Source organism: Tachysurus fulvidraco, chromosome 22, assembly GCF_022655615.1.
Source record: "Tachysurus fulvidraco isolate hzauxx_2018 chromosome 22, HZAU_PFXX_2.0, whole genome shotgun sequence".
NCBI lineage: Eukaryota > Metazoa > Chordata > Actinopteri > Siluriformes > Bagridae > Tachysurus > Tachysurus fulvidraco.
Window position 1 is genome coordinate 4,130,942 of NC_062539.1, and position 22,500 is coordinate 4,153,441.

At 36.0% G+C, this 22,500-nt stretch overlaps 3 protein-coding genes across 4 annotated transcripts in view; all 3 read left to right on the forward strand.

The window, feature by feature from the left end:
• Positions 1-6,794, forward strand: part of LOC113636646 (polymeric immunoglobulin receptor-like) — a 41,303-nt gene extending 34,509 nt beyond the window's left edge. The window contains exons 11-13 of one of the 2 annotated variants that reach the window (XM_047806086.1): positions 6,099-6,170; positions 6,467-6,526; positions 6,618-6,759. In XM_047806086.1, the coding sequence (XP_047662042.1) occupies positions 6,099-6,170; positions 6,467-6,523 (129 nt within the window). In that variant the 3' untranslated portion in view covers positions 6,524-6,526; positions 6,618-6,759. Of the gene's footprint in view, positions 1-6,098; positions 6,171-6,466; positions 6,527-6,617 lie in introns of both variants that reach the window. The other variant, XM_047806087.1, reaches the window with a different exon arrangement.
• The window catches only part of LOC113636649 (polymeric immunoglobulin receptor-like), a 116,078-nt gene extending 109,280 nt beyond the window's left edge, over positions 1-6,798 (forward strand). The window contains exon 14 of the mRNA XM_047806081.1: positions 6,725-6,798. Coding sequence (XP_047662037.1) covers positions 6,725-6,767 — 43 coding nt within the window. The 3' untranslated portion in view covers positions 6,768-6,798. The remainder of the gene's footprint in view (positions 1-6,724) is intronic.
• A 3,616-nt stretch (positions 6,799-10,414) lies between these two features.
• On the forward strand, positions 10,415-21,087 carry LOC125138412 (polymeric immunoglobulin receptor-like). Its single transcript, XM_047806752.1, has 15 exons — positions 10,415-10,432; positions 11,008-11,095; positions 11,199-11,504; positions 11,549-11,642; positions 16,115-16,125; positions 16,525-16,848; positions 16,926-17,209; positions 17,316-17,383; positions 17,606-17,628; positions 17,718-17,754; positions 18,289-18,386; positions 19,413-19,468; positions 20,462-20,533; positions 20,827-20,886; positions 20,978-21,087. Exons 1-14 carry the CDS (start codon positions 10,415-10,417, stop codon positions 20,881-20,883), a joined length of 1,536 nt encoding a protein of 511 aa, XP_047662708.1. The 3' UTR covers positions 20,884-20,886; positions 20,978-21,087.
• Positions 21,088-22,500: the final 1,413 nt, after the last annotated feature.

A 22,500-nucleotide genomic window follows, 5' to 3' on the forward strand; every position in this document is an offset into this window, starting at 1 on the left:
CCAGTGATGGGTTTTCCACAGAATCTCACATACAGTATATAACACTGGAGCATAAATGCCTATATTTATATTTAAAAAAAAAAAACAAAAAAAAAAACATCTAATATATTTATTCATCTTATGCACTTACATTTACATATAAATGCAATAACCCACAAAGTGCTGCTTATACTGTAAATGTCTGATAACAATTTGAACCATTTAAGTTTTTAATGTTTGCTTAAGATGCAATAATTTAGCTGTAATGATTGAGTGGTGAATGTAATGATGTGCAGGATGATGCAGAACTGTACGTACTGTAATGTGGAACAAACGGTAGGTTGGGGTCTGGCTGTCGTAGAATAGGGGCTGTGGTGAAACTTTTGTAGGAGTTTGTACATTTGTAATTGTACACTAAAAGGGCAATAGTCAGGGCTCACCTTAGTGCTGCATGGAGTGGCCTTCTCAGGACAGGCTGAACAGCAATGACCTGCTTGACCACAGTAAAGGTAGAGCCGTATGCACAGACGACACTGACGCATCTTTGGAGATACGTTTGGCAATTTAAAGTATTGGAGATGAGCTCTGCCTGAAGGGAAAGGTTTAGGCCTTCTTAGAACATGGCTTTCAGTGCTGCATCCTTTCAATGTAATTTCCTTTATGTTTAATTCATTCAGGTCTGCCTGGAAATCACACAAAAAACAATCCATATCATTTGTAAGTAATGAGATATTTTACACCCCTGCAACCAAATGTGTAGAATTTATTCATACATAGAATTATTAGATCACTAATAATGAAAAATTATTTTGCAAAAAAAAACAACAAAAAAAAAACACGTGAAGTAAATAACTACATGTCGTCTGGTTACAGTACTTAAGCTGACAGTTTGTGAGGGTAGTGGAACAACTGCTTGGAAGGTTGTGAGTTCAAATCCCAGCACCAATAACAGGCTGCCACTTCTGGGCCTGTGAGAAAGGCTGTTAACACTCAAGTGCTCAGATGTATAGTATAAGTGACTCTGGATAACGGAGTCTGCCAAAAATTTCTACAGTGTGTTTACTGTAAGAGTACTTCTTTATTAAAGTGTAATGAAATCAGAGTTTGTTTTATTTGCTTGAGGTTTTCTTTCTTTCTTTTTGATTTTTTTTTTTACAAATGAATAATACAGTTTTGCTATTTTTAAAAAAATCATTACAACCCACAAAACATCAGTCTTTAAGCTTCCTATTAGCTGTTTAATCACTCAGGTCAGTGATGCTCATCTGTCTCTACTGTCTCAGACACACACACACACACACACACACACACACACACACACACACACACACACACACACACACACACACACACACACACACACACACACCTTGGGTGATGGTGTTATGTGTAGTTCTCACTCTCACTCACTCACTCATTTTCTACCGCTTTATCCGAACTACCTCGGGTCACGGGGAGCCTGTGCCTATCTCAGGCGTCATCGGGCATCAAGGCAGGATACACCCTGGACGGAGTGCCAACCCATCGCAGGGCACACACACACACACTCTCAGTTATGAAGAGTTATTGTAGTAAATGTTTTTATGCTTTGCCCATAATCTCCATTATTATATGGGTCAAAGCACCAAAGTGGCATTTTGAGGTCAAAACTATTAAACTATTTTACTGATGATTTCTCAATCAATTAAAAACTGCAAGCCAGACTATTAAGTTTCCCAACTTCAATTTAAACATTTGCAAAAAGATGTATAAGAACTTTGTGAACAAATTCTGGAATATTTTCCCTGTATTTTGACTAAAAACTCATTAGTAATCAAAACACATTGAGATTTAATTTATAAAACTGAAATAAAACAATAACAACAGAACATGGCAGCCACAGGCCTAATGCACTCAGACAACTGTAATGTAAAGAGTTTAGTTACACTGATGGAGCAGAGTTACAGCCTAATAGCTGTCTGTATTTGCAGAGAGAAAGAAAAAAAACAAACAAGAAACATAAAAACCTTAAACTTTGCATACTGTATCATTGATCTAATTCAATAGCAGCTTTATAATGATGACTGTGATATTTCTAGAACATTATAATCAACCAATCAAATTTCATCAGAGATTTTTATATAATTATTATTAAGATATGATCACAATGACAGGATGCATGTTTATCTCTCATCTCTTTATTGTTCTGTGTATCCTGGTGAGCTGTAATACACACTGTGATTGACCCCTGGTGTGATTTCTGTTTCAGAGAGCCAGAGATGTTCTGTATCGCAGACAACTGAAGGACATGATCTTGGTGACATAGAGAATATAAGAAGCAGGAATGTTGGATCTATCTATCTATCTATCTATCTATCTATCTATCTATCTATCTATCTATCTATCTATCTATCTATCTATCTATCTATCTATCTATCTATCTATCTATCTATCTATCTATCTATCTATCTATCTATCTATCTATCTATCCATCCATCCATCCATCCATCAAAAAGTATTATCTTAGTTAATAGACCTTTTCTGTAAAAAATCATAACTGCATTCATTCATCTATTAACATTGTGTGAAGGAATATTACATTGAGTTGTTGATTACAATAAAGTTTAGTACAAAAAAGTTTCCCTTTCTCTGACTTGTTAAATGTCTCTATGATAAATGTCAGGCCACTCAGGTGTTTGTTCAGTCCCTTGATATATGTCGACACTGGACTACTGCACCTCGCTCCTGGCAGGTCTGCCCCTGAGCACCATTCCACCTCTGATCCTGAATGTAGCTGCAGGACCTGTTAAAAACCTTCCTACGTTCTCCTAAACCACCCCATTGCTATTTTTCTCCCCATACTGGCTTTTAGTAGCCACACACTTCAGATTTAGACACTGAGTCATGTCTACAAAATCAGACCCGCAGCCTCAAAAATCAAAGTACTTAACACACCACTCACTGCACCACACTTCCTCTTATCTTCTAGCACTGACCCACTGATCACCACAAGATTCACATCAAGTTTCTGCTCTGTTCACAATTAGTTCATAATTCTTCCCCAATTCTATATATTGAAGTACATATTATTAAAAAGAAGTCATGATTGGAGCAAGGAGGCAGCGTCACAGTCCAGTGTCTCAATTCTGCTGAGTATAAGAATACACAGAAGCAGTGGTGCAGATTCATAGATGAACAATGCAACACAGTGTGGATTAAAACATTCCGCTATTCAGCAGTGTACATCATTGATGATGGGAAACGATACTTCAGTGTGAGGATGAGCAGACTGAAGAAGAGTGATACTGGATGGTACTGGTGCAGTGCAGGAGATCTGCAGGTTCCTGTTCACATCAGTGTCGGTGATCCACCTTCAGGTATTATCACAAACACTGATCAACTTTAACAAATGATGAGAGAGAAACCACACTGATTATTTAGCTTTGTTTTGACAACAGTCACTACATCAAATACTACAACAGTGACTACAAACACTCACCAAGACAATACGTACACGTAAGTAGGAAAGCTTCATGTTATTTAGGCATGGTGTTTTCATCTGCAGTTTTACTTGTTTTTTATTCATTAACCATTTCAAAGATGGAAGTGATGTGAAAAATAAACATCATAAAAAATGGATATAAATCTGTCTGAGAGGCAATCACCATGAGCTAATGTACAGTATATGAATGAAAGAAAAATATTTCAAGTGACCAGACTTACTTTCTTTTTCTATGTATTAAACATTCATTCATTCATTCATTCATTCATTCATTCATTTTCTACCACTTATCCAAATGTTGTAAACAGATCTGACTCAAAGCACAATTCAGGTAACATCAGATTTACATATTTAGAAGAAAATTAGTTCATCATCAGTTCATCTTAACACATGTTTCTAATGTGAGTAATTTCTAACCCACAGTGTTTGTGACATCAGTTCACAAACGTAAGGAAACCACGTTAGTACAAACACATCATTATTCTCTCTTGCAGAAAATGTTGAACACTTTAGACCATGATGTTTTTCTCTGCAGTTTTAGAGACATGTACATGTGTTGCTTTATTCAAAGACAAACATGTGAACATTACATGATAATTTCTTGCTTGTTGAATCTTTCTCATGTCACATGATCTTATGTAAATACACATGAAATCAATGAGTACCAGATTTAGGAAAGAAAATTTTCTACTAATATAATTTTATATTTTATATAATTTTACACCACAGGTATAAAGTAATAAAATAAGTACATGTACTCTTGGTACAGTACTTTATTAAAGTCGAACATTTAAATTATTTGTAAATGTTGTAATAGTTTGACACTTTACACTTCTGCCTAACTAGAGAACATGCCAAAAGGATATTTAACTACTGATGATGAATGAAGGATTATTAATGCATGATGATTAATGATGAACTGAATTAATGAATATTTTCACTGCAGTTGATTCAGCCAGTCTGTGGTAAATAATGCTTCAAATGTTTGTCAGTAGTTTGGTTTAGACCCTGAACCATTGGTACCTGGTGGCCCTTCTTCTGCCACTGGTGATACTGGTCATCATCATCTGTATGCTCAGAAAGAAATGTGGTAAGTGTCCCTGCTGTGTCTGTAGTTTTGAATTAGTTCTCATTCTTCTATTATTTCAAATGCGCAGGTCGGAGATCCATTCACTGGAGGCTCATTAACAAGTAATTCAACACAATCAAATATAATACAGTGTTCATACAACCAGAGGACTGATTCAAAGATTAAATCAGTCAGGAGTCAAACACAGTGCACCTAGAATCTGTGGGCAAATAGAAAACAGGAGAACAGAGGGGAAGAAAGTCACATACACTGATTGTAAACTCACCAGTTATTACAGTCTGAGCCTTTACACTGTATTTGTCTGTCATGTCATAAATATCACTTGTCTTTTTCCTCTGGAGATAATGTTGATGGCTGGTTATGAGCTTTCTGAACCCTGTAGTCCCGCGGTTCTTATTGTCGCCCCCTAGTGGGGAATAAAGGCATGACAGGGAAAAGGATGTTTTTGTGTCTATCTTTATTAATGCTTTTCTTTATTAATAATAAATTTAATACGCTCAAAGCAACCATAAACAATGTGCCAGTAAAGCATTTAAAGTAAAACGTTGTTTAGGGCACCGAAAAGAAAAATAGTGAGAAAATGACAGTTTAATGTTAGGAAGATATTTACAACAGAACAATCTTAAAAACCTTCACATAGAGAGGCAGTAGTGTATGTAGTGGGCATAACAACATCAGTGTCTAAATGTGTGACATGGACCACAAACAAACACCAAAAACCCCGACAAAACCCAGACCCATGTGTGTTTTAACTCAACATAAAGTGAAACACGACTGCACTTTTATTTCTTCTATTTTGAAACTTCATGCTGTTTGATTTTATTGATTTAGAACTTGATATTTCAATAAATTAGACCTTGTAAACTTGGAGTATTTCATCAGCATTTCATGGGGTGATGGAGGACAGGTGGGGCTTGAAAATCACCCAAAGATAGCAGAAAATGTTTGAGCTCCACAGATGTACACAGAACATGAGTGTAAAGATTAGGAAGAATTAAATGTAAATATAGGTGAGGTGATGGTGCCCTCTAGTGGCACAAATGTATTATTTATTTATTTGTTTGTTTGTTTGTTTGTTTGTTGTTTTAAGTGAATACAATTCAATAAATATTGAATTCCGTTGAATATGTGTAAATTTATTTTTATTTATTTGTTTGTTTATGTATTTATTTATTTATTTGTTTGTTTGTTTGTTTATTTATTTATTCTCTATTCCAGAGTTAGAGAATCAAACCAGGATCAGAGAGAGTTAGTACTGTGTCTTATGTCTTATGTCAGTGCCTTTAGTACTTTTTAGCACATTTAATGAACATCATCACCACAATTCCTCATCAATGCTGTTATTTAACAGTAAATAAAATCTTTTCATAAAAATAAAATAAAAAAATGAAAATAAAAAAATAAATAAAATATGTTAATCAGTTAAGTGAGTTCAGATTACATTAATGTGAATCATAGAATTAATAAACTGTATTAATAATAATACTTTGTAAAGAGAAGTGTGTGTGTGTGTGTGTGTGTGTGTGTGTGTGTGTGTGTGTTGATTAGAGTAAAAAACAGGCCACTTTTACAGATGAAGACTCCATTATATACAGCACTGTGGCTAAAACCAAGCCAAAGGTAAAGACCTCAATCCACTGCTCCAAGTCTACATTATTTTTTGTATTATTATTATTATTATTATTATTATTATTATTATTACTACTACTACTACTACTACTACTACTACTACTACTACTGTAATAAACAGGATGTGACCTACAGCTCTGTAAACACTGCTTCCAACAACAAAACTGTAGAGTAAATTCTGTTAAAAGGAGTCTGTTCCAGTTCAGTCCAAGCTACAGATCTAAGTGTATAAATCCATAATAAACACTTACTAAACTGCCAGGGACTTTATTCATATCCTGTTCTAGGTTTCTCCAAATAATGTCACTAATGAGACCCTCTACAGCTATGAGGTTTACCAGTAAGAGGTTTGTGATTAAAAATGTATACTTAACCCACCCAAATATGTAAAGTAAAATTACAAACTTTTAACACAGCAATTGTATTTATTCCCTTTAGAGGATGACTTACTGTCCACTGGCTGTGGGGCTTCAGGGATCTCTACTGGGTCATGTGTCCATCCTCAACATCCTTACAGATAAAATCCCAGTCAGGACAAGGACAACATGCCCCACACTCACTCCACAGACTTACATCAGAGTCACATGACCCTCCGTCATTCAGAAAAATAACAGTTTCCTCACTATAGCTATCAGATTGCACTTATTCTCTTCTGTACTTTAATTTTTTAGGCCTTTGCTTGATCTGAAATGTATTTAAAGTGTTTATATTTCATGTTTTTATTTCATTATATCTTAACTCCAAATTCTTTTACATTAGCTTTCATAATTTCTGTTCACATGGTCTACAGTCCTTATATACAACATTAGTGTACAACATAACACACTGCAGAACCCACAATGCTTAATGAGTAAAAACCTGTAGGACAAATATCTTCTGATTTTAAATTAAATCATGCTATTATTACACTTTGCTACGCTATTATGTTATTATATTATAACAGCAGAGTGAAGCCAGTGTTAATATGAGTGATGATTAGGAAAACTCTTCACATGGTGGAATTTTTACTATATGTACATAAACATCTAAGATGAAATGCTTCTCTTTTATATAATTAAGGATTTAATTCAAGATAATGGAGCACAAGCTGCATGGACATTCTGGTAAACTGTGCTGGTATCTGATTACAATCTGAATGGATTAAACTCATGACCCTGTAATGATGAACAGACCATTCACTGTGGGAGAACATCACACTTAGTCTGTAGTCTGACTGTATTGTAGCACTGTGTTTGTTAAACCTAAAATCATACCATATATTTATGGGTCGTAAAAGTGGAAACATCAAAGCTTTAAGAAGAAAAATAGAATCTTAAACATAAACTGATTTATTATTTTTTTTTAATAAGAATTATGACAGTGAGTTCTGTCATTATTCTTACAAGCCAGTGATGGGTTTTCCACAGAGTCTCACATACAGTATATAACACTGGAGCATAAATGCCTATATTTCAATTTAAAAAAAAAACAAAAAAACATCTAACATATTTATTCATCTTATGCACTTACATTTACATATAAATGCAATAACGCACAAAGTGCTGCTTATACTGTAAATGTCTGATAACAATTTGAAACATTTATGTTTTTAATGTTTGCTTAAGATGCAATAATTTAGCTGTAATGATTGAGTGGTGAATGTAATGATGTGCAGGATGATGCAGAACTGTACGTACTGTAATGTGGAACAAACGGTAGGTTGGGGTCTGGCTGTCGTAGAATAGGGGCTGTGGTGAAACTTTTGTGGGAGTTTGTACATTTGTAATTGTACACTAAAAGGGCAATAGTCAGGGCTCACCTTAGTGCTGCATGGAGTGGCCTTCTCAGGACAGGCTGAACAGCAATGACCTGCTTGACCACAGTAAAGGTAGAGCCGTATGCACAGACGACACTGACGCATCTTTGGAGATACATTTGGCAATTTAAAGTATTAGAGATGAGCTCTGCCTGAAGGGAAAGGTTTAGGCCTTCTTAGAACATGGCTTTCAGTGCTGCATCCTTTCAATGTAATTTCCTTTATGTTTAATTCATTCAGGTCTGCCTGGAAATCACACAAAAAACTATCCATATCATTTGTAAGTACTGAGATATTTTACACCCCTGCAACCAAATGTGTAGCATTTATTCATACATAGAATTATTAGATCACTAATAATGAAAAATTCTTTTGCAAAAAAACAAAAACAAAAAAAAAAACACGTGAAGTAAATAACTACATGTCATCTGGTTACAGTACTTAAGCTGACAGTTTGTGAGGGTAGTGGAACAACTGCTTGGAAGGTTGTGAGTTCAAATCCCAGCACCAATGACAGGCTGCCACTTCTGGGCCCGTGAGAAAGGCTGTTAACACTCAAGTGCTCAGATGGTTAGTATAATATATATATATAATATATATATATATATATATATATATATATATATATATATATATATATATATATATATATATATATTTCTTTCTTTTTGATTTTTTTTTACAAATAAATAATACAGTTTTGCTATTTTAAAAAAATCATTACAACCCACAAAACATCAGTCTTTAAGCTTCCTATTAGCTGTTTAAACACTCTGGTCAGTGATGCTCATCTGTCTCCACTGTCTCTCTCTCACACACACACACACACACACACACACACACACACACACACACACACACACACACACACACACACACACACACACACACACACACACACACACACACACACACACACACACACAAACACACATTAGGTGATGGTGTTATGAATAGTTATTGTTGTTAATATTTCTATGCTTTGCCCATAATCTCCATTATTATATGGGTCAAAGCACCAAAGTGGCATTTTGAGGTCAAAACTATTTTTCTGATGATTTTTCAATCAATCCAAACTGCAAGCCAGACTATTAAGTTTCCCAACTTCAATTTCAACATTTGCAAAAAGATGTATAAGAACTTTGTGAACAAGTTCTGGAATATTTCCCCTGTATTTTGACTAAAAACTTATTAGTAATCAAAACACATTGAGATTTAATTTATAAAACTGAAATAAAACAATAACAACAGAACATGGCAGCCACAGGCCTAATGCACTCAACAACTGTAATGTAAAGAGTTTAGTTACACTGATGGAGCAGAGTTACAGCCTAATAGCTGTCTGTAAACAAGAAACATAAAAACATTAAACTTTGCATACTGTATCATTGATCTAATTCATCTCTCGTCTCTTTATTGTTCTGTGTAACCTGGTGAGCTGTAATACACACTGTGATTGACCCCTGGTGTGTTTTCTGTTTCAGAGAGCCAGAGATGTTCTGTATCACAGACAACTGAAGGACGTGATCTTTGTGACAACGAGAATATAAGAAGCAGGAATGTTGGATCTACTCTATCTATCTATCTATCTATCTATCTATCTATCTATCTATCTATCTATCTATCTATCTATCTATCTATCTATCTATAAAAAAAATGATTATCTTGGTCAGTGGACCTTTTCTGTAAAAAAGCATAAGTGCATGCATTCATCTATTAACATTGTGTGAAGGAATATTACATTTGGTTGTTGATTACAATAAAGTTTAGTACAAAAAAGTTTCCCTTTCTCTGACTTGTTAAATGTATCTATGATAAATGTCAGGCCACTCAGGTGCTTGTTCAGTCCCTTGATATATGTCGACACTGGACTACTGCACCTCGCTCCTGGCAGGTCTGCCTCTGATCACAATTCCACCTCTACAACTGATCCTGAATGTAGCTGCAGGACTTGTTTAAAACCTTCCTATGTTCTCCTAAACCACCCTATTGTTATATTTCTCCCCCTACTGGAGCCACACACTTCAGATATAGAACACTGAGGCTTGTCTACAAAGCCAAAATCAGACCCGCAGCCTCAAAAATCAAAGTACTTACAGTAACACACCACTCACTGCACCACACTTCCTCTTATCTTCTAGCACTGCACCACTGATCACACCAAGATTCACATTAAGTTTTTTCTCTGTTCACAATTAGTTCATAATTCTTCCCCAATTCTATAAATTGAAGTACATATTATTAAAAAGAAGACATGATTGGAGCAATGATGCCTTTGTGGGCACAATGAAGCAGGCCATAAAAAAACTGGTCCTTCCAGGTTGGACATCATACAGCAACATGTTTTATAACCATATAAGAGGGAGACTGTGGTGCAAAACTTAGCTTAAAGTAACATGAATTAATAAAACTAGAAAAGATTTATTAAGAATAGTATACCATGTGTCTGCACTGCAAGGTATGCAATGAAGTCTGTCTCAGTTATAACAGCTATAAAAATGTGTTTTTTTGTCAGCCTTCTTCTCTTCACACTGCTTTTAGAGCACAAAGTGTGATGAGGAGGAAGAGGAACTGCTTGAGTCGCTACAGACACAGTACCAACTTCACAGAAGCAGGATGTAAGAATCCCTCACATCTGATTCAACATCAGAACAAATCAACATGAGCTGCTTTTTAATTTTTATTCTCATCATTTCCGGTAAGTTAATTTCTCATGTAGTCTTGCAAATGCAATTTAACATATTATCAAGTATTGATATTTTATTGTCTCTGAGTAATTGCAGTGTTTTTCTGTTCTGTATGCAGTTGATGCTGTTCAGTCACAGAGGTACTTTAGTCTTAAACTTGGATCATCTGTCACCATCCCGTGGCATTATAATAGGGAATATATACAAAATAAGAAATACTGGTGCTCTGGTAGATAGTTTGTAACTTGCATTATTCAGGCCTATACCATATCATGGAAATTGGAAAGATAGAGTTACTGATTACCGAGCTGAGAGTTTCTTTACTGTGACTCTTTATAATCTCCAGACAACAGACACTGGATGGTACTGGTGTGGTGTAGAGATAGACGGATCATTAGATGCTAATGAAGCTCTTTACATCACAGTGAAATCAGGTAATAAACTGCTATCTGGAAATAATTATTGAATTTATTAGTAATATGATGTTGCTTAAAAATGAATTATACATAATTGACAAAATACATAATTTGTGCTTAGATCCTGATCTGTCAGTGAATGAGAGCAGAGTGAGAGGTGAGGAAGGAGGCAGCGTCACAGTCCAGTGTCTCTACAGTGCTGCGTATCAGAATACACAGAAGCAGTGGTGCAGATTCAAAGATGAACAATGCAACACAGTGGGGATTAATACATTCCGCTATTCAACAGTGTACATCAGTGATGATGGGAGAAGATCCTTCAGTGTGAGGATGAGCAGACTGAAGAAGAGTGATACTGGATGGTACTGGTGCAGTGCAGGAGATCTACAGGTTCCTGTTCACATCAGTGTCAGTGATCCACCTCCAGGTATTATCACAAACACTGATCAACTTTAACAAATGATGAGAGAGAAATCACACTGATTATTTCCTTTGTTTTGACAACAGTCACTACATCAAATACTACAATGGCGACTACAAACACTCACGAAGACAATACGCACATGTAAGTAGGAAAGCTTCATGTAATTTAGGCATGGTGTTTTCCTCTGTAGTTTTATGTTTTATATTTATGAACTTTTTCAAAGATGGAAGTGATGTGAAAAATAAACATCATAAAAAATGGATATCATTATGAATCTGTCTGAGAGACTGCAATCACCATGAGCTAATGTATATGAATGAAGGAAAAATATTTCAAGTGATAAAATGTTACTTTCTTTTTCTTTTATGTCTTTAACAGATCTGACTAAAAGCACAATTCAGGTAACATCAGATTTACATATTTGGAACAAAATTTGTATATCAGTTCTTCTTAACACATGTTTCTAATCTGAGTTATTTGTCACCCACAGTGTTTGTGGATTTTGTCCCCAGCAGTGATGAAAACACGTAAGTGCTAAAACACCTTTATTCTCTCTTGCAGAAAATGCTGAACAATTTAGACCATGATGACCGGTATCACTTCTCTCATTTCTTTCAAAAATTCTTGAACGCATTGTCTATAATCAACTGTCTGTCTATCTCTCACAGAACAACCTCCAAGATCCCAACCAGTCTGGCTTTAAAGCAGCTCACTCTACAGAGACAGCCCTTTTGGATGTCTCTGAGAAGCTACATACTGCTAGATCAGCCAAACTGTCATCCGTACTTATCCTCCTCGACCTTTCAGCAGCGTTTGATACGGTCAACCACAAGACTCTCTTATCCACCCTCAAGAGTCTTGGGATTTGCGGATCAGCTTGGGAATGGTTTGCCTCCTACCTGGAAGGACGCTCATATCAGGTAACATGGAGGGGAGTGACATCTGCTCCACGCAGACTCTCCACTGGCGTCCCACAGGGCTCAGTACTTGGTCCTCTTCTTTTCTCCCTGTATACTCACTCTCTTGGTGAAGTTATTTCATCACATGGGTTCTCTTACCACTGCTATGCTGATGATACATTAAGATACTTATCTTCTCTTTCCCACCCTCAGATGCCACAGCTTCTGACCGGATCTCAGCATGTCTGGCAGAAATTTCATCACGGATGACTGCTCATCAGTTAAAGCTGAATCCTAGCAAAACTGAACTACTGTTCATCCCAAGTGATTCATCCCCAGGTCACGATCTTGCTATATCCCTGCACAATGATCTCATCTCCCCTTCAGTCACAGCTCGCAACTTTGGGGTAACCATGGACAAACAACTGTCCTTTTCCTCTCATGTTGCTAATGTGACTCGCTCATGTCGGTTTCTTCTCTACAACATTAGAAGGATTCGGCCATTTTTGCCCACACAGACTGCCCAGGACCTTGTTCAGTCTCTTGTCATTTCTAGACTGGATTACTGCAATGCACTGCTGGCAGGTCTACCTATGAACGCAATCCGTCCTCTGCAAATGATCCAAAATGCAACTGCCCGGCTTGTTTTCAACCTGCCAAAGTTCTCGCATACCACCCCGCTGCTGCGATCCCTCCACTGGCTTCCGGTAGCTGCACGCATCTGATTCAAAACACTGATGCTGGCCTACAAAGCCAAAAATGGACCAGCTCCCTCTTACCTCAAAGCCCTCATCATTCCTCTCACTGCACCTCGCAACCTCCGATCTACCAGCACTGCTCGACTGGTTCCACCATCTCTCAGGGTAAGAGGCAAGTATACTACAAGACTCTTCTCTGTTCTGGCACCAAGGTGGTGGAATGAACTTCCCCTAGAGGTTCGGACAGCTGAGTCACTGGCTATTTTCAAGCGGCGGTTGAAGACCTACTTATTCAGGAAACACTTCAACTAGCACTTCTTTCCATATCTTTTGCATTAAAAAAAAACAAACAAAAAAAAAAAAACTTTGACACTTTTTCATTGTAACTTTGAACAAATATTTTAAACTCATGGTATCTTAAGTATGTAACCCAGTGAACCAGCATTAATGTATTCAGTGTTAGAGATTTAAGCACTTATGTACGTCGCTCTGGATAAGGGCGTCTGCCAAATGCTGTAAATGTAAATGTAAATGTAAATGATGTTTTTCTCTGCAGTTTTATAGATATGTAAATTTGTTGCTTTATTGAAAAGATGAACTTGTGCTTAGAGTTCAAACCCAAACAATGCAGTATTTAAGCAGTAAGTGAACAGGTGATTATTACACATGATACTTTCTTGCTTATAGAAACGTTCTCTTGTCACATGGGATTATGTAAATAAACATGAAATCATGCGTCATGATAATGTGCACCAGTGAGGGAAGTAAATAACTACATGTTGTCTGGTTACAGTACTTAAACTGACAGTTTGTGAGGGTAATCAGAAATCACAGCTCTTTTGTTTTTTTTTCTTAATTTTTTTTTCTCTTCAAATGAATAATACAGTTTTGCTATTTAAAAACAATTATTTTGCATATTACAACATTACAGACAAAAAATACCCCAAAAACTTCAGTCTGTAAGATTGCAACAGAATAAAGATTGTTTAATCACTCTGGTCAGTGATGCTCATCTGTCTCCACTGTCTCAGACAACATCTGGTGCCTGAAGTGTAGAAGCTGAATGTTTTATTAACTAACTAACTAACTAACTAACTAACTAACTAACTAACTAACTAAATAAATAAATAAATAAATAAATAAATAAATAAATAACAGGAAAATGTACTTTGAGATGTAAGTGAAAAAAAAAAAAAAACTTTGGATGACTTATAACCAAAGAAAGTACCAGTACAGTGAACCATGTACTTCAGTACTGTAAAGCAACTAGACGTCATTGGAGGGATGATTCATATTAGAAGATGAACAAAATAAGGAAACACACACACACACACACACACACACACACACACACACACACACACACACACACACACACACACACACACACATAAATTCATACACAAAAACACTCACATACACACACAGACACTCATACACACATATACACAAAAACACATACACACACATGCACACTCACCCACAAACATATAAAAATACACACAGACTAACACACATATATACATACTCACACCCACCCACAAACATATACACAGACACACACATACACACGCATGCACACATACAGACACACATACACAGACACATTTACACACGGATGCATATACACAAACACACACACACACACACACACACACACACACACACACACACACACACATGCACGCACACATACACACATAGACACACAGACACACACACATACAAACGCATGTACATACACACACACAGACACGCATACAGTACAAAGACACACACAGACACACACATGCACGCACACATACACACATAGACACACATAGACACAGAAACATACAAACGCATGCACATACACACACAGACACGCACACAGTACAAAGACACACACAGACACACGAAGAAATTTTTTTATATACTGTACATACAGTACATGCAGCAAACAGGGAAGGAAGTGCTATTACACACACACACATACTGTACACACACACAAACACACACACACACACACACACATACACACACACACACACACACACATACATACGCATGCACATACACACACAAAGGCAAACACATACACACGCATGTACATAAACAGACACAGACACACACAGACACACACACACATACTGTATACACATGCATGTACATACACAAACACACACAGACACACACATGCACACACTAACACACACACACACACACACACACACACACACACACACAGAGGCTGGATGATGGTGTTGTGGATTGTTATTGTTAATGTTTCTATACTTTGCCCATAATCTCCATTATTATATGGGTCAAAGCACCAAAGTGGGATTTTGAGGTCAGACTATTTTTTTCTGATGATTTTTTTTGGTAATTACATTTTTTTCCCTGTATTTTGACTAAAATTCAATAAAGTTTTTTTTTCAGTTGCAAACAAGCATTGTTCAATACCGAAACCACATTTTCAAAACTCTTCACACAGTCTGCATGAATGTTGCCAAATAGTTAAGTAATATTAGAAATAAAATGTACTGCAGGTTCAAGTCTCTGTGCTGAGTGATTGTGTGAAACCTGATGAACTTCCTGGTAGCATCTGGGTTTAATACTTTTAATGAAAATAGAGAAAAAGCGCTCCAAAGTCAACGAAACTTACCGATTTCTGAGGTTGTGCTCTATCTTTAAGAGCTCTTTTTACAGTTATAACCTGGTTGTTAAACCATATAACCTATAATGCATTTCAGAAACTGTGATCCAGAGACATCAGTCACTTAACAAGTGCAAATGATTCCCTGTGATGGTGCAGGGTCTCTGTGTAAAAATGTGATCATGTGACCAGTCTGCGCTTATAGAAGGTTTAAAGTGGACGAGTAATTATTTATAATCTTAATGTTTGATGTCAATAGCTGACAAAGTTTCTTTCTGAGCCTGTTTTTTCTTGCATATATTACCTGTGACTTGTTCAACACTGACATTAATTTAAAAATGTACCTCAATTAATACATTCTTTTATTTGTGCCTTTTTTAGAGGGTGTAACAGTATGAGATTAAAAAAAAAGAAAAAACAGGAAGTCAGCTAGTACAAATTAACATCAGCCACAAGTAGGAAGTGTATTTTTTTTTACAAGTCTCTTAGAGAAACATGAGCTTTTACTCACTATGTGGTTCTGTAACTCTCCTTGGGTTTTTCCTCTGTATATCAGGTAAGACTAAAACTCTATCATTCTCATATACTGTCTGGGTATCCTTCATTTTCTAAAGGGTTAAAGAAGCTCTTGTTGTTTATTTCCTTTCATGGAGCAGTGGCTGTTAACAGCTTTCATCACTGGTAGATTAAATGTACCTCAGTAGTGACACAGTGATTCCTGAATGTTCTGATCGTCCTGATTCAGTATCTGAGTAACGCTAATACTGCTTCCTAATGTGGCTTGCTTGCAGAGGTAGAGAGCATGAGGACACTGAAAAATGTAGCTGTAAAAAGAGGAGGATCTGTCACTATTCCATGTCTTTATGAAGAGAAGTACAAAGCAAACAAAAAATTCTGGTGCAAAGGGAACTATTGGTCTACCTGCAGTATCGTAGCCTATGCAAACAAAAAAAAAAAAAGTGTAAATCCATCAGTCATTGATCATCCAGAGCAGAATTTGTTCACGGTGGAACTGAACTCTGTCTCTGAGTCTGGAACGGGTTGGTGTGCTGTAGAAATTGGGGATAAATGGCAGCAGGATGATCATGATCATTGGTACCTGACGGTTAGTAGAGGTAAGAAACCAAAAAAAGTCAGAATTATAATTGTTATAAATTATCTTACACCACTCATTTACAGCCTATTTATTCAGATCTGTCAGTGAGGCAGAGCAGAGTGAGAGGTGAGGAAGGAGGCAGCATCACAGTCCAGTGTCTCTACAGTGCTGCATATCAGAATACACAGAAGCAGTGGTGCAGATTTAAAGATGGACAATGCCAAACAGTGAGGACTGAAACATCCCAGAATTCAGCAGTGTACATCAGTGATGATGGGAGAAGATCCTTCAGTGTGAAGATGAGCAGACTGAAGAAGAGTGATGCTGGATGGTACTGGTGCAGTGCAGGAGATCTGCAGGTTCCTGTTCACATCAGTGTCAGTGATCCACCTCCAGGTATTATCACAAACACTGATCAACTTTAACAAATGATGAGACAGAAATCACACTGATTATTTTGCTTTGTTAACAGTTACTGCATCAAAGACAACAGCACTGACTAATACAGTGACTACAACAGTGACTACAACCGCTCATCAAGACAATACGTACACGTATGTAGGAAAGCTTCATGTTATTTAGTCATGGTGTTTTCATCTGCAGTTTTACATGTTTTATATTTGTATATTCAAAGATGGAAGTGATGTGAAAAATAAACATCATAAAAAATGGATACAAATCTGTCTGAGAGGTAATCACCATGAGCTAATGTATATGAACGAAGGAAAAATATTTCAAGTGATCAAACTTACTTTCTTTTTCTACGTTTTAAACAGATCTGACTCAAAGCACATTTCAGGTAACATCAGATTTACATATTTGGAAGAAAATTAGTGTATCAGTTAATCTTAACACATGTTTCTAATGTGAGTTATTTCTCGCCCGCAGTGTTTGTGACATCAGTTTCCAGCCGTAATGAAACCACGTTAGTACAAACACATCTTTATTCTCTCTCACAGAAAATGTTGAACACTTTAGACCATGATGTTTTTCTCTGCAGTTTTAGAGACATGTACATTTGTTGCCTTATTCAAAGACAAACATGTGAACATTACATGATAATTTCTTGCTTGTTGAAACTTTCTCATGTCACATGATCTTATGTAAATACACATGAAATCAATGAGTACCAGATTTAGGAAAGAAAATTTTCTACTAATATCATTTTATATTTTATGACAATTTACACCACAGGTATGAAGTAATAAAATAACTACATGTACACTTGGTACAGTACTGTATTAAAGTAGAATGTTTAAATAATTTTTAGGTGTTGTAATAGTTCTATAATTTACACTTCTGCCTAACTAGAGAACATGCCAATATGATATTTAACTACTGATGATGAATGAAAGATTATTAATGCATGATGATTAATGATGAACTAAATTAATATGAATATTTTCACTGCAGTTGATTCAGCCAGTCTGTGGTAAATAATGCTTCAAATGTTTGTCAGTAGTTTGGTTTGGACCCTGAACCATTGGTACCTGGTGGCCCTTCTTCTGCCACTGGTGATACTGGTCATCATCATCTGTATGCTCAGAAAGAAATGTGGTAGGTTTCCCTGCTGTGTCTGTAGTTTTGAATTAGTTCTCATTCTTCTATTATTTCAAATTATTTCCTCTGGAGATAATGTTGATTGCTGGTGTGATGTTTTTTTTTTTCTATCTTCATTAATGCTTTTCTTTATTGATAATAAAGTTAATACACTCAAAGCAACCATAAACAAACAAATGAGCCATTAAAGCATGTTAATTAAAACATCATTTAGGGCACCGGAAGGAAAAATGTGAGAAAATGACAGTTTAATGTCAGGAAGATATTTTCAACAGAATAACCTTAAAAACCTTCACATAGAGAGGCAGTAGTGTATGTAGTGGGCATAACAACATCAGTGTCTAAATGTGTGACATGGACCACAAACAAACACCAAAAACCCGACAAAACCCAGACCCATGTGTGTTTTAACTCAACATAAAGTGAAACACGACTGCACTTTTATTTCTTCTATTTTGGAACTTCATGCTGTTTGATTTTATTGATTAAGAACTTGATATTTCAATAAATTAGACCTTATAAACTTGGAGTATTTCATCACCATTTCGTGGGGTGATGGAGGACAGGTGGGGCTTGAAAATCAGCCAAAGTTAGCAGAAAAAGTTTGAGCTCCACAGATGTACACAGAACATCAGTGTAAAGATTAGGAAGAATTAAATGTAAATATAGGTGAGGTGATGGTGCCCTCTAGTGGCACAAATGTATGATAACAATAATGTGAAGTAGCAGTTGGGGGGGGGGGGGATTCGGTGCCTTGCACAAGGGCACCTCAGTCGTGGCCGGCCCGAGAATTATTATTATTATTATTATTATTATTATTATTATTATTATTATTATTATTATTATTATTAATAATAATAATAATAATAATAATAATAATAATAATAATAATAATAATAATAATAATTCATGTATTTATTGTTTTAATTGAATACAATTCAATAAATATTGAATTCAGTTGACTATGTGTAAATTTATTTATTTATTTATTTATTTATTTATTTATTTATTTATTTATTCCAGAGTTAGAGAATCAAACCAGGATCAGAGAGAGGAGCAATGACACCACTGTTCCCACAGTTAGTACTGTGTCTTATGTCTTATTTCAGTGCCTTTAGTATCTTTTAGCACTTTTAATGATCATCATCACCACAATTTCTCATCAGTGCTGTTACTTAACAGTAAATAAAATCTTTTCAGGCTGAGAGATCCTACAACTGTTTACAGGAAAGAAGAAATTAAAGCATTCACATTTGTTAAAACTCTGGCCAGAGACATACCCCAGAGGGATGGCAGTTTTAACATTTTACATATGTTTGCATTTTTTTTTTTAAATAAAGATAAAATTAAAAATAATAATAAATAAATAAAATATGTCATTTTGATTAAGTGAATTCAGATTACAGTTACATTAATGTTAATAATAGATTTAATAAACTGTATTAATAATAATACACTATAAAAAGAATAGAATGTGTGTGTGTGTGTGTGTGTGTGTGTGTGTGTGTGTGTGTGTGTGTGTGTGTGTGTGTGTGTGTGTGTGTGTGTGTGTGTGTGTGTGTGTGTGTCTGTGTGTGTGAGAAACAGGCGAACACTGATGAAGACTCCATTGTATACAGCACAGTTACTGTTTCTAAGCCAAAGGTAAGATCAATACATTGGTGCAATTCTGCATTTAAATGAAAATAATGATGATTATTGTTGTTGTTCTTGTTGTTCTTGGTGGTTTAGGCTAAGAATAAGCCCACTTGTACTGCTGAAGACTCGATTATATACAGCACTGTGGCTACAAAGGTAAAGATGTCTTCATCTGTTCTGTGTTTCATATTAGTTTCTGTATTTATACTCTGATGATGCAATGTCTCATAAAGTCTGTTTAAATTTATGAAGCATTCCTGTGATTGTTTTTGTCCTAACCAAGAATCTCTGAATTTCACTTCATGTAGTAAAAATAAAATGCTTGTGGAATTATAGTTATATTAATTTGAAACAAATCTGTGTGTGTGTGTGTGTGTGTGTGTGTGTGTGTGTGTGTGTGTGTGTGTGTGTGTGTGTGTGTGTTTGTTGTTTAGAGTAAAAAACAGGCCACTTTTACAGATGAAGACTCCATTATATACAGCACTGTGGCTAAAAGCAAGCCAAAGGTAAAGATGGCAATCCACTGGTCCAAGTCTACATTATTTTTTTGTATTATTATTATTATTATTATTATTATTATTATTATTATTATTATTATTATTATTATTACTACTACTACTACTACTATAATAAGCAGGATGGTGACCTACAGCTCTGTAAACACTACTTCTAAAATGAGTAAATTCTGTTAAATGGAGTCTGTTCCAGTTCAGTCCAAGCTACAGATCTATGTGTATAAACTGATAATAAACACTTTACTCACTAATCTGCCAGGGACTTTATTCATATCCTGTTCTAGGTTTCTCCAAATGATGTCACTAATGAGACCCTCTACAGCTATGAGGTTTACCAGTAAGAGGTTTGTGATTAAAAATGTATACTTAACCCACTCAAATATGTAAAGTAAAATTACAAACTTTTCACACCGCAATTATATTTATTCCCTTTAGAGGATGACTTACTGTCCACTGGCTGTGGGGCCTCAGGGATCTCTACTGGGTCGTGTGTCCATCCTCAACATCCTTACAGATAAAATCCCAGTCAGGACAAGGACAACATTTTTTTTTTTTTTAGGACAAGGACAACATGCCCCACACTCACTCCACAGACTTACATCACAGTCACATGACCCTCAGTCATTCAGAAAAATAACAGTTTCCTCACTGTAGCTATCAGATTTCACTTATTCTCTTCTGTACTTTCATTTTTTAGGCTTTTGCTTGATCTGAAATGTATTTAAAGTGTTTATATTTCATGTTTTTATTTCAATATATTTTAACTCAAAATCCTTTTACATTAACTCTTATCATTTCTGTTCACATGGTCTACAGTCCTTAAATACAACATTAGTGTACAACATAACACACTGCAGAACCCACAAAGCTTAATGAGTAAAAACCTGTAGGAAAAATATCTTCTGATTTTAAATTAAAGCATGCTATTATTATGCAGCGATTGAGTGTGTGTGTTTGTGCCCTGCGATGGGTTGGCACTCCGTCCAGGGTGTATCCTGCCTTGATGCCCAATGACGCCTGAGATAGGCACAGGCTCCCCGTGACCCGAGATAGTTCGGATAAGCGGTAGAAACTGAATGAATGAATGAATATTATTATTCTCTGCTATGCTACACTGTTATTATAACCGCCTAGTAAAGCCAGTGTTAATATGAGTGATGATTAGGAAAGCACTTTACATGGTGGAATTTACTACGTCTACATGACCATCCAAGATGAAATGCTTCTCTTTTATATAATTAAGAAAATAATTCAAGATAATGGAGCACAAGCAGCATGGACATTCTGATAAACTGTGCTGGAATCTGATTACAATCTGAATGGATTAGATTCTGACTGTATTGTAGCACTGTGTTTGTTAAGCTGGCTATTAAACCAATATGAACCCTAAAATCACACCACACACACCATTTATGGATGATAAGAGCATAAAAATTCATGTGCAGGATGATGCAGATCTTGTGGGAACATACTGTAATGTGGACGAGTTTCCGGTGGGCAAGGTTAGTTTTGTTGTGCTCTTTGAATTTTTTCCATGATGTCCCACACTATGGGGTATTTATGACAAGGACCAAGCCCCAGTGACTCCATTCCTCCAAAGTCTCCTAATTCCTGATGATTGAAGTAATTATACTGGCATACGTGTCCTTTAGTGGCACATGTTTTCAAAGTGCGTAGGAAACCCTTCCACCCTCCCACTAAAGGATGTGTCCTAGTTTGCACGGGTTAGTTTTGAAAACACAAGATCAACAATTAAAGTTGCTCTAACCTTGAACGCAGGTGTCCTTCGAAGCCTCCCTGTCTTCTAACAAAGTTTCCTATTCAAGTTATTCTGCCTATTCTATTGATTGAATCTTAAGATGAAGGAGTCAGTCTTAGACCTTTTTGTCTTTTCAGGTTCTGATCGTCCTGATTCAGTATCTGAGTAACACTAATACTGCTTCCTAATGTGGCTTGCT

Excerpts from the sequence above, each read along its gene's own strand:
- LOC125138412 (XM_047806752.1), top strand. Across the intron at positions 17,755-18,288 it reads TCCAGCCGTAATGAAACCAC|TAGTTTGGTTTGGACCCTGA; the intron begins GTTAGTACAAAC and ends AATGTTTGTCAG. Across the intron at positions 19,469-20,461 it reads ATGACACCACTGTTCCCACA|AGTAAAAAACAGGCCACTTT; the intron begins GTTAGTACTGTG and ends TTTGTTGTTTAG.